At 41.2% G+C, this 16,246-nt stretch overlaps 1 protein-coding gene across 4 annotated transcripts in view; it reads left to right on the forward strand.

The window, feature by feature from the left end:
- LOC122413601 (uncharacterized) overlaps positions 1-16,169 on the forward strand; it is a 30,468-nt gene extending 14,299 nt beyond the window's left edge. For 2 of the 4 annotated variants that reach the window (XM_043424044.1, XM_043424045.1), the window contains 22 exons: positions 1,106-1,735; positions 3,300-3,542; positions 3,754-4,555; positions 5,653-6,186; positions 6,549-6,852; positions 6,940-7,240; positions 10,208-10,285; positions 10,369-10,446; positions 10,574-10,678; positions 10,766-10,882; positions 11,087-11,373; positions 11,505-11,642; positions 11,857-11,951; positions 12,075-12,297; positions 12,379-12,470; positions 12,625-12,892; positions 12,995-13,102; positions 13,271-13,531; positions 13,611-13,681; positions 13,819-14,142; positions 14,810-14,986; positions 15,065-16,169. In XM_043424044.1, coding sequence (XP_043279979.1) covers positions 1,106-1,735; positions 3,300-3,542; positions 3,754-4,555; positions 5,653-6,186; positions 6,549-6,852; positions 6,940-7,240; positions 10,208-10,285; positions 10,369-10,446; positions 10,574-10,678; positions 10,766-10,882; positions 11,087-11,373; positions 11,505-11,642; positions 11,857-11,951; positions 12,075-12,297; positions 12,379-12,470; positions 12,625-12,892; positions 12,995-13,102; positions 13,271-13,531; positions 13,611-13,681; positions 13,819-14,142; positions 14,810-14,986; positions 15,065-15,342 — 5,514 coding nt within the window. In that variant the 3' untranslated portion in view covers positions 15,343-16,169. The remainder of the gene's footprint in view (positions 1-1,105; positions 1,736-3,299; positions 3,543-3,753; positions 4,556-5,652; positions 6,187-6,548; positions 6,853-6,939; positions 7,241-10,207; positions 10,286-10,368; positions 10,447-10,573; positions 10,679-10,765; positions 10,883-11,086; positions 11,374-11,504; positions 11,643-11,856; positions 11,952-12,074; positions 12,298-12,378; positions 12,471-12,624; positions 12,893-12,994; positions 13,103-13,270; positions 13,532-13,610; positions 13,682-13,818; positions 14,143-14,809; positions 14,987-15,064) is intronic. The other 2 variants (XM_043424046.1, XM_043424048.1) reach the window with 2 other exon arrangements.
- Positions 16,170-16,246: the final 77 nt, after the last annotated feature.

Raw genomic sequence — 16,246 nt, forward strand, 5'->3', positions numbered from 1 at the left:
ATTTCATTCAAAGAATCAAATCGCTGACGTTATTTGCGGTATCGAGAGAACCAACGATGAGAAAGGTCTCGCGTTACGCGAGATTATTGCACGGCTCCTCTTCGGAGCTTGATTCAAGAGAACCGAGCATGAGATCAGATTCTTTAGTCTTCGCGCATTCGAAGCTTTGCAGCCCCACTCGATATCGTTTAGCTTCAATATTTCATTGTTTTCTTCGTAACTTTTTAATTTACAATTTATTTTTTAATAAAATACTAGAGTTTGTAAGTATCGAATGAAAAATGTTTTCATGCGTATTGAAAAATGAGAAATTGATGAGGAAACTGTTGTATGAATTGTCTCGATACGAAATTTCGAAGCTTCGAATGTTGAGTCAACCTGCAACGTGCATTTCTCGACCTACACTAACGTACCGAACTATCCCATACGTAACACGTACGTGTAGTGAATTTCCGCAGCGAAAAGCAAAGTGCAATGCATGCACGTACATGAGCGTGTGCCCGCTGCGATATTTCGTGATTTTCGTCCGAAAATACACGAGCCATATATAATTATACTCGTGGCTTATTAGTTTCCCAAATAGTTTGGCCTTCGACGTCGTCGATTATGAGTTTTTCACCACTCCACGCTCCTTCTCGTTAGCTAACGGAAGTGATGGAATCATCGAATATTTCCCAAGTTATTTCCTCCCTCCTATTTTCCCCACACTCCAATCCTTCGGTCACACAGTGTCGTACACACAATTCGTGCACCGATAGATGCAATTTTCTTCTCACGTATAGCTCACGTATGCCAACGATTAGAATCCGCATGAAAACGAACAAGATCTTATTGACGAGTGTACAAATATTATTTTGGAGATTCTCAACGTTAAAAAGACGCGAAGAATAACAAAAAGAAGCAAAGAAAAATAAAAGTTTTATGCGAGTGCCGGTTGCCTGGTCGGCTTTTTTTACTTTTCGTGCTTAAACTCGTGAAAGTAAATGATTGAGAAAATTTCACTATAATTTGTTTCTACGCTCTGCTGCGACGGTCTTGATTCGAAGATTCATACTCGAAAATACTTGATAACTAATGGAAGAAATGGTTTTTATTTCGTTTGCAGGAAAGCATACCGCCGAGTTCGCGGGAAGATTCGCAGGATCGTGGGAGTCGAATAGTGGGGGGGAGCAGAGACTCGAGATTCGTTAGACGTGAGAACGACACGAGCCGAGAGCGTTTGACGGAGAAGAATGGAACGTTAACAGGGGAGAAGCAATCGATGGATTTGTCGGCGAGTCTGGCCGATTGTTGCTGCATAGGACCGCGTTCTCGTTTGCCTTTGCCTCGATTATCGATAACGTCGCCGATAGCCGGTGGAAACTCGGTGGCGAGCGATGGCGGCGTCGATTGCAAAGCTCTCAGCTGTAACGACAGTGCTGATGTTTCCGTTGCCGGTGGAAGAACGTTGCAGTCTCCACCTCCTGCTTCGACAACGAAAAACGAATCGGCGCGAGTGCCGCCAAACTCGAACGCTAATAATAACCGTGGGACGCTGCAAATGGTTGGCCAACATCCACCGATTCAACAGGAGCAACACCTTTATTCGACGCAGCCACGCACGACCAACAAAATTACCACCAACACCAACAATTGCCGCAGCCTCCCTTCGAGCTTCGTACCAGTTGCTCAAACGGTCACTTCTGTGCCACGACAAATTGCCCAGTGGACCAAACACCAAACTCTCAAGCTACAGGTACACTCTTTTACAAAAAATCTCTCGAGGCTAAACCGGACAGACGATGAGAACGAACAGAACGATCAGGGATTCTCTCACTTCCGGAAACGAAATCAATCGTCCGTTGTGGAAGCAGAAATTTCGACTAATATCATCGCGCCTTACGAGAGTACTTTTTCAAAATTCCGTTCTCATTCATTTTTACAAACGAAGAAACGAATTTTCGCTGATTCGATGTTACATTCTTTTCGAAAAATAGTCGTATCGTGGTTAATTCGCCAGGGTATTCGGTTCCTTGAGTCAATAGGGGATCAAATCCGGTTTCGAATATGCGAAATAAGAAAGAGAAATAGAAACCTTCGGATGGGACTGAGAGAATTATTATTTTTGGCGTATTTCTCTCGTGGCTCCGCTCGTTTACTCCGTCTACCAGACTCTCTGAAATCTTATATATACGTGTACAGGGATAGATATATTTATACATAAACATACGAAAGTTATATAGAAGAGTACGTTTCTAAGCCGTCTGTCCGGTCAATTATAGAGTCTTGTGATAAATATGGAGGAGAGAGAGAGCCTGGCAGTTTTAATTTCATGGGCTTGATCGAGTGATTCGAGCATATATTTCGCTTTCTTATTCCCTCCTTCTCATTTCGTCGCTTTCGTCTCGTACACGAATATAGATTTGATACGTTAAAATCTTTGCTCCAGTTGAGTCGATCGCGGGCTTTTGCAAAGGCGCCGCTCCGAGACAAGATCGTGTCCGGCACAAATTTCATAAATGATTTACCTCGTTTTTTTTTTTCACTTTTAAAGAGTATATGACGAACGGGCGACAGACTTTGGAAATTGAGGCATCGCCGAGGAGAGGACAACTCCGATTTTTTTCGTAACCCGTCACGAGAGCACGTCTCGTCTATTCGATTCGTCTCTCTTTATCCCTCGGAACTTTTCCCTCTCGAACGCTCGAGGATAGCTCTCGATCCGTACGAAAAGACGACGATGTTGCGAACTAAGAGGAAGACGATAGAAGAGAAAGAGAGTGAGACGAGGGCGGCTGGAGGGGGGGAGAAAGAGAAGGACTCTAGGCGCGAGCGATCGACTATTTTTGTCGTTGCTTCTCCTTGGTACGAGCACGCTTTCTCGCGGTGTGCGCTCGCTTCTCTCCCTCGACATTAAAGCTTCCCAAAGCTGCCGAGGTTCCTCAGTGGCCAGAATAACAGCCGACTGGTCTCTCTTTCTCTGGTGCGCGCGCGCGCGCGCGCTTTTGCCCGCCCCAAAACCTACATCGCTCGTTAAAACCCCATCGTCTCGAGGAAATTAAAGCAAGAAAGAAAAACTAAGCTCGCGCCTCCACGTAATCTTCAAATTCGCTCGATTTCTTAAATCTTCTTCGTATTTATTCGTTCATCTCTGTGCCTTGGGTGCCTCGAACTCTCATATATTTTCTCGCCGTTTCTTCACTCTAGTCGTAGCGTTTTTATATTAAGAATCGGGTCTTTTTAAAATCATTCACTCGACTCATCGCGCTCACGCTCTTCGCTCCAATAATCGGGAGATTTTCACTCGTTGCCTTCGACAGGAACCAGCAGTGACAGCGGTGGACCGATTGCACAGATTTCGATGGAGCGGGGGCGGAGGAGGAAGCGGAAAGAAATCCTCTTCCGGCCCCCGCAGCGAGAAGGCCGAACGCCTTCGAGAATTGACCGAAAAACTCAAAGGCCCCGCTCCCGTTCCACCACCGAGAAGACCCTCCAGACTTCAGGCTTCCTCGCCCCCGCCGTACAATCATCAACAGTCTCATGCCGATAATCAACATTCACAGGTTGTCATTATTTTTCGTCTCAATCTATTTATTGTGTGAGATATGACCGTTTTAATCTCAGGAATAAAAAGTTTTTCAAATCATGAATGCGTGAACATAAAATATTTTGTTTATTAAACACAACAGTCGAATGTTGCTGAATTTCGAAAAAAGTGAATACCAAATTTAAGGGTGTGCGACTAACGTTGATTTTTTCATTTAAAAAACGCAGTTGAGTCCGAGCAACCAGGATTATTCTCGCAACGAGGGACGTTCTGGAAATCGTAGTTACACATTCAGCGAGGGGAGTTTGGCGTCAACGTCATCTTCGTCGTCGGGGAACGGAAGTGTAATCGGTGGCACGTGCAATCAGCCAAACAAATCATCAACGAGTAGCCTGTATCGTGGCAATCCAAAGACATTTCAAAGAAGTGAGAGTGTGGGTGAGGAGTGTCGTTGTTCGAACGAGAGAACAGCGTTGAGTAACGATGCCGCGACGGGTTTTGGTGTTGTTGGTACTGGTAACGGTGAGGGGTCTTCAGGAAATTCATCGCGTGCCGGCTCCGCGACGTCGATCATTGGGAAAAACAACGCGTGTGTCCCCCTCGAACCGTGCCACGTTGATACGTGGACGAGAAATCAACGTGATCAACGCAATAGTGACGGTAGTGATGTCGTTAATCTCGACAAAGATTATGACGAAACGAATCGCAACGATAATAGTAATAATCACCAAATTAATAACGATCCGAGCAGAATCGTTATTAACCCCGAAGCTAAACACTACAGGCAATCCAGTGACTCCTTGTTGGACAGTGGTATCAAAAAATATCGTCAAAATCCGAAAGATTATTACGCTATTTCACACAGCAGAATATCCGATGGTACGATAGCTTCCGGTTGCTCGAGCAACAACGACGCTGAAGCTAGAGACGCTCTTGCCAGGCTCGAGCCCCGAGGACCTTTGCTCAATTATCAAAAAAACGGTGCACCCTTTAGAAGTGCCTCCTTCGGTCAAGCTGACTTCAGTCAAGGTTCGTTTTTTCGCTTCTTTTTCCTCTTTACGATTCGCGTTCCGAGATGCTGCACTTACAATTCTATCAGATTTTCGATCTTTCATCGTTTTTTTTTCACGCCAACTTCAGTGAAAAAGACCCAACGGAACGTAAACTCCTGATCGAAGGTATCTCGACGTTTGTCATTTTTTTTCTTGCCCCGCAGAATGTAATAAATAGTAGCCAGTGATAAGATCCACTTCGGGATAAAAATCTCTCGAATCCATATGGCTTTCCCTATCTCCTCGTACGTACATGTTATTCGAGAAAAAAAATCGAAGGAGGAGTAGAGACAGGAGTAGTTATGAAGAGGAGGAAAAAACACACAAGTAGGAGATATGAGAAAGACAGTAAAGAGTACACAGACGGCTGCTTTTGCCGGACGGGCCCGGAGAGCTTTCAAAATAACAACGTTGGCACGTGTAATGCTTGGAGGTAGAAGGGAAAGGGGGAAAAGCGGCGACGACCGCGAACAGCAATGGCTGCTCTCGCGGCCTTGAAACCGATGCGTCCGTCTGATACTTCTCTTCTTCTACATTATTCTATATATTTCTTCCCTCAGCCGCCTCCTCCCTCTGCGCGTTCGCTGTAGAGTATTCAAGCTTTTCGGTGTAGTGGCATCCGTGTTAATTAACGTCTACATTTATCGAAGTATCTTTCCTTGGGGATGAAAGTTGTTTCGAAAGTTTCCTTTCGAAAGTGATACTTTTATTTGAAAAGGTCGTTCTAACGTTCTGATATTTGGGCCTAAATACTTTTTCAATGAGTATTTGACCGCGTTGCGCGAATCCAACCTCGGGAAATAGTGAACATTATTTGCGTGTTCCAGATTTATTTCGATGACTTTTCGTTCATTTCTTGGATAGTTGAAGCATTTCCTCAATCAGAATAAACTGAAAATTTTTTGGAAAATTGATGTCCCACTAGTACGTATGGACAATTGTGAAAATATTTCAGTCCGTGTCAACTTTGGTTTGTGAAGAATTTTTTTTATTCAAAGTTACGGAGGTTGTCACGAGAAATGTTATTTCAAAAGATTTTTCATCTTAATTTTATATATTTTTTTTTTTTACCAGTCACGAATCGTCAGAAAATTCAGCCCATCGCAGTGGATTCTAACCGTGGAACAACCGATGGAAACAAGGAAGTGCGAGCGAGTACACTGCCGAGGCGTAGAGGCGACGTTACTCAAATTCAATCTGAGACGGATGCCGAGAACATTTCTAATCGTCCGAACAGTCCACGAGCTTCGACACCGAGTTTGGACAGTGCGGTGGGCTCGGCCGAGGGTCTCGGTATAGTTTCACAACCGGTTCACGAGGACACACGTCCGAGAAGCGACGGATCCGATAGCCTCGCAACATCGAGCGCCCTCACGAGTCCGGAACCACCGACGATTTTCAGCGAGAATAATAATAAGAATAATAACGATAACCGCCAACAAGATCATCATCAACATCATCATCCTAATCACCATCATCATCTTCCTCACAGAGAAACGTCGCACCACAATTCTGTATCATCCGAAGTTCCGACTGGTGAATTATTGGCTGGTGAACAAACTCAAGCTTCGGAAAATACAGTTGAGGACGTTGGAAACATTGCCAGAGGTTCGAATGTTTTTGTTTATTCGGTATTTTCATTTTACTTGGACAAACAAACCGTAAAATATTGAAATTACGTTGGAACTGCCAATGTTGAATAATTCGAGTTGCTCCGAAAAATAAATGAATATTGTTACATAAGTTCGCGTTGAAAAACACAGTTAATTTACGGTAACCGTTAAAATGGTTAATCCAATCCGCGTTCAGAAAATTTCAACATTGTATTTGAATATTTCTGATACATGTTAGCTATTCGAGAAATTATGAACTCGTAAATCGTACAAAATCAATATGTTATTTAGCTTTTTTTTCAAACTCTCTTACCAAAAAACCATTTTTTGGTTGTTTTATATATTACGACGTTACAGAAACGTGGATAGAGCCGCATGAAGTAATTATAACACCGCCGGAAGAGCCGAGGCTGAGCCAAGCGAGCGAAGGCAGCGAAGCCACGAGTGAAACACCATCACCAGAGGCATTATCGCCTTCCGGAAAAATTCGACGTTCGAGGGGCGATAACAGTAAAAGGCGAAAAGGTGTTTACATTACTCAATGGCCGGAGCCATCGGAAAACGACCGCAGCAAATTGGCGGCTCAGAGCAGCGAAGAGAGAGAAGATCCCTCGATAACTTGGAGTGATTTGTCTGACTGTGAAGGGCACACACCAAAAAGGTTGACCGAACGCTCGAGTGATGCAGACAAAATTTATATCACTTTATTCGTTTCTTCATCTGTATTTTTTGTCTTTTTTTTTGTCAGATATAGCAAAAGACCTCTGCGTGGTCCATACGGTCAAATGCTCGAGGCAGAAATGGCGAAGCCAAGAACAACCGACATCGCCCTCGAGGAGGGTTTACGACCAAGACGAAAAATTTCAGCAAATTTGTCATATACCGGAAGCACGAATACCAGCAATTCGGAACCCCCTACGCCTTGCCATCACAGAACGACATCGAGTCCTAGTAAACTGGAGAGTCTTCCAGGACCCAGCCCTGAACTACTCGCAGAACTTCTTCGTGGCTCGTCTGAGAGGGTTGCTCGTGCACCGGCTCATCGAAATGTGAGTTATTCTCCATATGAAAATCAATAACAAAGCGAAACATACATCAGAGATAGAATAAAAAGTGATTATTTAACAGTTTTCAATGAAAAAAAATAGGAGTTGATTAAAAATGACCGTAAATTGTGAACAAGAAAACAAAATCTCATAAAAATCGGTTCGAGCCATTCTTTTTGAACTCCTTACTAATTTTTCGTTGTACATTTTTTTTTGTAAACTCGACTGTCATAGAAAAATTATGAAAATTGTAAAAAATGGATTGTTTTTCATTCCATTTGTACTGAACATGTGTAACACGTGAATGAATCAGTCTCGCGTGAGTTCTCGCGTTCATATCTTCTAACTTACGCATGGGCAAGAAAATCATGTATACACTAGGCAAAGTTTACACGAATTCTCTGCGCAGTCTGTGCGGGTAGGAAATTAAATATTTAAATACCCTGCACGATAGATGGTGTATGGTAGCAGGAAAAGTTTGGTACAGGCAAACGATGCAACCGGACTGCACCAGATGCATTCGCAAATTACCATGATGATTTTTGTTATTTTTATTATTATTATTATTATTATTTCGTGAACGATCGTCTCGTATTGCGGGAAAAAATTCCTTCGTTCCACCTGAAGAAAGCACGACGATAAATTAGTCCAATGTTAAATCGAGGCACGGATTACTTACAAGCTCAGAGAAAGAATTTGAAATTGCCAGTTAAACTTTCTTTCGTCGTAATAACGTCCGTGTTACTCCAGTTGCAGGTAAAAATAAAGCGAATGAAAATCGTATGGATTGCCGGAATAAAAGAGGAAACGAATGGAGATTTCTCGTATGCTTTGACTGCATGAAATTCCGAAGACCCGCACACGAAAAAGAACCGATATTTCTCGCTCTCTTTTATCTTCATCTTATTTTTCCATCATTCCAATATTCTCGTAGTCACAACAAACAGTGTCGCGAGATTCTTCGGATTTACCAAGGCGCCAATTTCACCCTGCGAGGGCGCCGGAATTTCTCATATTTATCGTTATCTTCGCAACAGCATTCAATCCCTCAACCGGATACCAACAATTACGAATTATTCTTATGACTCTTCTCCTTTTAAGCTCATGGCGCGAGATTATTCGCAGGATTTTTTTGGAACGTCGCTGTCGTCATTGCGTAGCCCGGAAATGAGTCGAAGAGAATTGTCTTTCTTTTTTCGCCTCATTCCCTCTCTTCCTCTCGGATTTCTTCGAGTTATCGACGCCGTGGCCAAGAGAGAAAGAGAGAGAGAGAGAAATCAGAAGAAAGAGATGTGAATAGTCAGGACGTTCGACACCGTTCACCAGGTGGCCAAGTACGAGGCATTCTCACTCCTACACGCGGTCCATTTATATTTAGACCGTGAAGAAGCGCGACAGCTCACAACGGCGAGGGGCGAAAAGGCAGTTTCTCTCTCTCTCTCTCTCTCTCTCTCTCTCTCTCTGGCTCTCTCGCTTCGTCTTACTGCCTTAAACTCTCCACTAATATATATACGTAGCTCGAGCGATTTTCTTACAACTGCTCGAGAAGATGATGCTGTCGCGCAAATCACTTTTGCCCCCGAATACACCAAATTCTTCACGTCTTTTTCTTCTTCTTCGCTTTCCCTCGAAGACTTCGAGAGTCACAAATTCAGTTACGCTCGTTTTTATTTACGCACATCGCATACCGGATGAATGAAACCGATGACGCGCGAGACACCGATGATCTATATACTCTCATTTTCTACATTTTCTACATTTACACCTATACCTGTTTACCATACAAGTTGGCGTGTCGTGAAATTCATTCAGCTCCAAGGGCAACATTCGACTGTGATATTTATTTCGAAAATCGGCCTCTTTTGTCTTCCTCTTTCGAAATGATATTCTTCTGAGAAGAGAACACAGAAGCATTTTTATTCAACGTACAAAATCTACGATCGTCGATCACGGTACAGCACATTTATCTCATTTTCTTTTATCGAAAAATACTTCAAAGACGCTTCCAACGATGCTTTTTCTTTCGTATCCATCGCGAGGCGTACGGACCTCCCGAAACAATTATTCCTTTCAACGTTTCGTCCAGAAGCGATTACGTAAGCGCAAAGTGATCAAGTATATCTACTTTTGCTTAAATAAAACTGTTTGATTATCCTGAATTGAATCGAAGTTATCGATATTATTGTATGTGTTAAAATGATAATAATTTTCAATCGTTCGTTCAGTCCTCAGAGCGATTGCCTTTTTTATAAGATTCCGCTTAAAATATACGTTTGAAATGCTGATGCTAATCCCTTCGATGTTTCTGAAGCGAAGGCTTCGATTACGTTGGAAAATTTTAGTTTTGTCCGAATACAGAGGAATACGAAGGGCTACAGGAGATAAAGGATGTGGCTGACATAATTGATAACCGCAGTCGAGTTATGAAGGGATAGTTACGAAACACGTGAACGGGGTGGCACGTGTTTGCAAATCACGTGAATCCGATCGTTTTGCGATTATCCCCGAGCAGGCACTAAGAGAAAGAGGGATAGTGAGAGAGAGAGAGGAAGAAGAGTCATTTTAACGCGGATTCCATCCCTCGTTACACGCATTCGGAAACAGTTCGTCATCCAGTCTACCCCGTTCTCTTTGGAAGTCGCATTGGGTGAATTAGTTTGATTAAAAAGTGATTTCCCGTCGCGCTATTCACACTTTATTCTTACGGGCTCATTCTCTTGACACAGCTCATTTTTAATGACGAACTACGTGCCGAAAATAATTAAACGTATAATGTCGATCTTTCGTACCTCGAAAAATTCGTCAATTGCCAAGTCCATCCCGAAAAAAATATCTTGCAGTGCTGGATTCGTGGCGCTCGCTGTTCCAGACAAAGTTTCTACTCCTCCAGATAATCATGTAAACTGGAAATGAAACTTTTTCGTTTTTCACTCAGAACGGAATTCTAATAGCATTTTTTTTCTCTTGAAGGATACGAGGAATCACGTCGTTGTTGAGTTGTACGACACCGAGAGATCATACGTCGAAGCCCTACAAATACTAGTCAACGTAAGTTGGGAGAATCCTTTTTATTTTGTTCTTATCCCCTGGTTTATTTGCTTATCGAAAATCTTTGATATTGTTGGATTTAGAAATATCTGCAGCCCTTGAAGAGCCCAGAAACCGCAGGTCTCGTCGACGCAGCGACAGTTAACGAAATATTCTATCAAGTAAATTATAATTTCACTAGCTTCTTTGTTGTGAATATTTGCTGTTCATGCGAATAGTATTTAATTCAATTTTTCCTAATATTCGTTTATTTCGTCTTGAACAAATTTTAGTATGATTTTTCTACAGGTTCCAGCGATACTGAGCCACCACGAGATTTTTTTGGAAGAGCTCCGCAAGCGGCTAGAAACTTGGGAACTTCATCAAACTATTGGTGATATATTTCTAGAAGTGGTAAGTTTTGTTTGTTTAAAAAAATGTATAGCCCACCCTGGAATTTCAAAGTCAGAAATTTACCTGAACATTTATCTCAATTTCCAGTTCACGAAACCGAATGTTCTTGAGACTTACACCCTTTTTTTGGACAACTGGAGATCGGCTGAGAAAGCGATAAAAACTACTTGTCAGGCGAAACCGGCTTTTGCCAGATTTCTCGAAGTAAGCGAAGTTTCAAAATGATGGAGCAACCTACACGGCTAATTTTTTGTATAAATTTGAACTGGAATCAATGTAAACTTCATTGCACCTCGATAAACTTAATAAATGTTTAGAAACTGTTTCAAATTTAATCCTGAAATGTGTTTAAAAACTTATTTTTCTTTTCTGACAGTTTTTTTTATATGCTGCGTTTGAATTTTGCAGACTTTGGAACGCGAACACAGGGGAAAACTTGGGCTCGATCAATTGCTCATAAAACCGGTACAAAAAATTCCACGATACGAGCTTCTTATACAAAGACTTTTGAAGCATACCGATCCGTCGCATCCAGATCACGATCTTTTGACAGCAGCACAGAAAGAAATTCACGAACTTGTTGTCAAGATCAATTGTACAGAACGTGAGATCCTCGAATGGGAGCAGCAGCAATCGATACTGCGCGAAGTCGAATCGTTGGTTGACGGACTCGCGGGAATTGTTACCAAAGACAGGTAAACAATATACCTTCATTTCCAAATATTACGTTATGTGTATAAAGCCAATTTCATATAACATGAAAATGTTTCGCAAAATTTGCAAATATGAATATCGATTTTGGAAGCAATTATTTTTTTCGTTTAAGATCCTTCGTTCGTCATGACATGGTCACGATAGCCTCGAATCAAGGAACACGAAAGGAAAGGGCACTTTTCCTTTTCTCCGATATGATGGTTATTACAAATATCAAAAGACGGAGTGGAACAATCAGGAAACCATCGACGTAAGGAATCATTTGATGCCCTGTGCCTTTGTAGGGCCTTGGGTATTATTCGTGGCATTAAAAAAAAATCAACTATTTTTAAAGAATATTTGTTTCGCTATAACTCTTCAAGCAAGCAAATGTGTTGAACCGAATGAAAAAAACTTATATTATAAACACACGAAAAAAAATCATGTTTTACAAGTTCTTTTAAAAATGATGTTAATAATTACAGAAACGCATCTCCAAACAGTTTGGCCGGTTTACCTGAAGCCAACAAGTACAAAATGCTTATGAGGATTCCTCTGGATGATGTTGAAATGATCAAAGGTACGATATTTTGAATTGTTTTCAATTTCCGAAAAATTAATTTTCATAGATTTGGAAAGATTCAAGGGAACTCGTGAAATTTCGTGTAGTTCATAATGGTTTTCCGGTTTCGCTGAATTCTAGCAAAGGAAGAAAGTTTGCGAAAAATGGCCCGCGAGGTTGAACATCTCAAGGAGGATTGTTCAACGCTTAATCAGCTGCAGGAACTCGCGGCCACTTTGCACGGCACGAAGCATCAGCTGGAAGAATTGATAAAGGAATATTTGACTCAAGTTCAACGACAGCTGGCTGAAAAGAACGCGGCTCATTCGCAGCTCGCTTGTCTCGAATTGACACTGAATACGCAGTAAGTGATGCTTTTTTCTGGAAATTTTCAAGCAAGTCCAAAAGAATAGTTTAATAATGAAAAAAAAAATCAATTTTGCAGAAATGGCGTTGAGAATATTACGATTATGTTCACGAAGCCAGAAACGAGAGCGAGCTGGGAAGAAAGTTTTAACGATGCCAAACAAAAGTTGGGTGAGTAATAACTTTCTCAAAAATTTGCTCAACATTTCAACCGCTCGAAAATCAAGGAAACCATATGAAATTATGATTCGATTGATCGTCTTCATATTCTATTTTTATTTCTTTTCCTCTTTCGCACTATTAATATATTTCCTTCAAATTACAGCCATGTCAGCTGACCGAAGACCACCACCGGAATTCATCGGGCCATTGCCGATACGAAAAACTCGAGCTGGGCTTCAATTCACGTGCGCAGCACCGACGATAGCCACGGGACAAACTCCGAGAGACGTTTGGGTGTGCAACAGCGATGGTTATGTTGGTCAAATCTGTGTTCTTAGCTTGATATCCGAGCCTCCGAACGTTGAATCTTGTAACGGGGTTTGCAACGCTCGTATATTGTGCATCGCCGCCATTCCAGCGCCAAATTTCAAGTAAATTTTTCGCAATTGTTAATTTTTTTTGGCATACAAACAAGAGTAGATGTCGAATAAATCTGTGTGTGTGTTTTTTTTTCTTTCTAAATGTCAAAACAGATACAATCGGAATATACTGAAAAATCGACCGATCGATCTTACCAAAAGTGGCATCAGTATTTTAGTCGAGGATGCCGATGGAAATGGCAATGATACTCAGCTCGACAGGTACAATTTCATGCGAATATAATGAGAAAGCGATCGCAAGCGTGCCAAAGTTTCGAAAAAAAAGATCTTTTTGCCAATCTTGCATTGCAAGAAATAATTTATTAAATATTTTTAGCAACTCTTTATTTATTATTTAATTTATTCATTCTTTTGTGTTTAAATTTTCAGCAGTGAGAGTTCTGAAGATTCGGAAGCTGAAGAAGTAGCAAGTAATCAAACAATCAGTACAACAGCTTCAACCGCACCTGGCGGAGCGTTTGGCTCTGATGCAACCAGCCTCGACGACGTTCTTGACGAAGAAACTTTACAACCCACTGTTTGGCTCGGCACCGAAGACGGTTGCATTCACATTTACAACTGCAATGACAATATAAGAATAAAGAAGAATCGGATAAAGATACAGCACGGAAGTAGCGTGCACTCGATAATGTAAAGCAGCCTCCTTCTAGAATATTTCTTCTGTGAATCATACATATTATTCAACTGTTGACAATATTTTTTATTTCAGGTATTTCGACAACAAAGTTTTCGTCGCTCTCGCAAACGGAGACATCGTCGTCTACACTTGCGAATATTCTTGTAAGTCATAACAATTATTAGCCCCTTTTTTTGAAGCATAAACTATGAAAGACTATTTCAATATTTTACTGCATTATTATTCGCCTCTTCCAGTGAATTTTTCTTAACAAGTAATTTTTTTTCTATTGCTTATAAAGGTGGATGGAACACCCAAAATCCTATTACCATAACGGTTGGTACACCTGCAGCTCCGGTCACAAAAATGACTCTGATATCTATGAAATTGTGGTGCGGGTGTCACAATACCGTACGAATTCTGAACACAACGACTCTTGAGATCGAGCATAGTTTCGCTGTTAGCAACGACACGTCACGTCCCATATCTTGTATGACATCTTCTGGTGGCCTTGGCGTTTGGATATCGTTGCACAACAGCGCTGTTCTACGCTTGTTTCACGCCAATAGCTACGAGTGTCTGACCGACATAAATATCGCCTCAGCAGTCACTAAAATGCTTGCTAGTAAGCATCAAATTCGTGACTCACTCGAGCCCTTGCGGAATAGAACTATTTAATTTTGATCGTCATTTTTCACACTCGTGTTTTTACAGTCAAATGTTTTATTTCATAGGAATATCTAGAGTCGCGACAGCGACTCTGAGACAAGTACATTTATAAGATATGACGAGTTGCCGCCAGAGACTCTTTAGCGGAGTGATAGCGTTTTGATATTTTTTTTTTCAAGAAAGTTCTAATGATATATCGACATAGTCGTTTGATTTCACGTGATGATTATGTCAAGAAAACATGAACGGATAATTTTAACGGAAACAATTTTATATAATCGGACAGTTTCTCTTTCGTTTGAAATGAAGTGCATGTATTGATTTGTCTCGCTACGCGCACATTTTTCGTCAAATCTCGTTCTTTAAAAAGAATATTGCTTGTTCGGTGAATAATTTCAAAATGAAAAAGATTGTTTTTTAGCTGATTTTTATCAAACACAGCTGCAAACAGTTTTAATCCAATAATTCTTTGGCTCCTCCAGAATGTACAAAATATTCTCTAAAATAGTCAAATCATGATGAATGGTTTTTATTTCTCAAGAGAAAATTCTAATATACATATTTGGAAAAAAACTATTGTTACAGATAATTTTTATTTATTTTAACGGAAATGATTAAACTCGCTGCAGGTTGCGATGACATAATTCGCCAGCACAAAGCCGCGTGTCTTCGGGTAACCGCACTTTTGTCCTGCAACGATTTATTGTGGGTTGGAACAAGCGCTGGAGTTTTGCTCAATATACCGATTCCTCATTTGAAGCCATCGAGCCAAAGACTGTCACAGCCGCCTCCGGTGAACGGTAAGTTTGAAGCGATTATGAAAATTCGTTTATCTGCTATGGTCACATGAGATTGACACTTGAAATTTTCAATTATAGGAATACCCCACGGCCATACAGGGCATGTTCGTTTTCTTACGTGTGTCGAAAAGCCTGCAGCCACATCTACAATTCCAAACAAGCACGAAAATCGTCTTAAAAACAAGCGCCACTCGGGAAAGCCGGAAAAAACTCATAGTAACGATCCGAGCGGCGGAAAAATTTTAGTGATTTCGGGAGGTGACGGTTACGAGGATTTTCGTGGTCCTCAAGCTTCGGTCGAGCTTCAGGCTGGTCGAGAAGATTCCACGAATCATCTCTTGCTGTGGAAGGTTTGACCGAATTAAAAAAATCATCGGTTACGGCGATGAAGCCAGCACCGTGATGCAATGACGCGAGTCTCGGTCACCGATGCGATACCTTCGTGGCAAACAAAACGAAAACGATAACTTTTCCGGATTGGCGTGCTGAGTAAAAGAAACGTTTTGCCTCGACGCCTCGCTCAGTTGTGGTTCTGTTTGATTTCCGGCCGTTCTCTCGGCCTCCGAACAACCAAAACGTACGCAGTCTGGATTTCAGTCACCGCAAGAATCGGTTATGATCCGAAGTCCAAACTTTTAAACGGTTTATGGGAATTGTCACGAGAGATGATTATTCCAGAGACAGCTACCCCGTAAGCCTTGTAAGCGCTTTAAACGGCGCAACGTTTTTCCACCGATGAACAACCAGTACTGTACTTATTGTTTATATATTATTTTTAAAAAAGGCGACACGCGAGAACAAAAAAAAATTACACGCCTCCAATATCTGTTGGATCTAGTCCCGCGGCTTAACGAAATAAAAAATTTGTTTCTTTTTTCGACGAGAAATATCAAGTTACAATTTTTTACAAAAATACGTCGAAATTTCGTGCAAAGACATACATAAATTAGTGTAACACAATTTGGTTTGATTTTTTTTTCCAAACGATGCACAGAATATTGCTGACGATCTCGTATGAACAAGCGTGGATTCTCAAAACCATCAATAAAATTGATGTGAAAGGATATTTCGATCATGCTTTATTTTTATTTCATTTTTTGAACAAAAAATCTTGTGAATATAGTTTCGTGTATAACAAATACAAACGGTAATAAAGATGAAATCAAATGTTTTATGGAAAATATTTGCATGGTATGCTTTCACTCAATGGCGAAGAGAAAAATATATTTTTTACTCATGCCGATTATTTCTTTCCTCCGA

The sequence above is a fragment of the Venturia canescens genome, chromosome 7, assembly GCF_019457755.1.
Source record: "Venturia canescens isolate UGA chromosome 7, ASM1945775v1, whole genome shotgun sequence".
In the NCBI taxonomy this organism is placed as follows: domain Eukaryota; kingdom Metazoa; phylum Arthropoda; class Insecta; order Hymenoptera; family Ichneumonidae; genus Venturia; species Venturia canescens.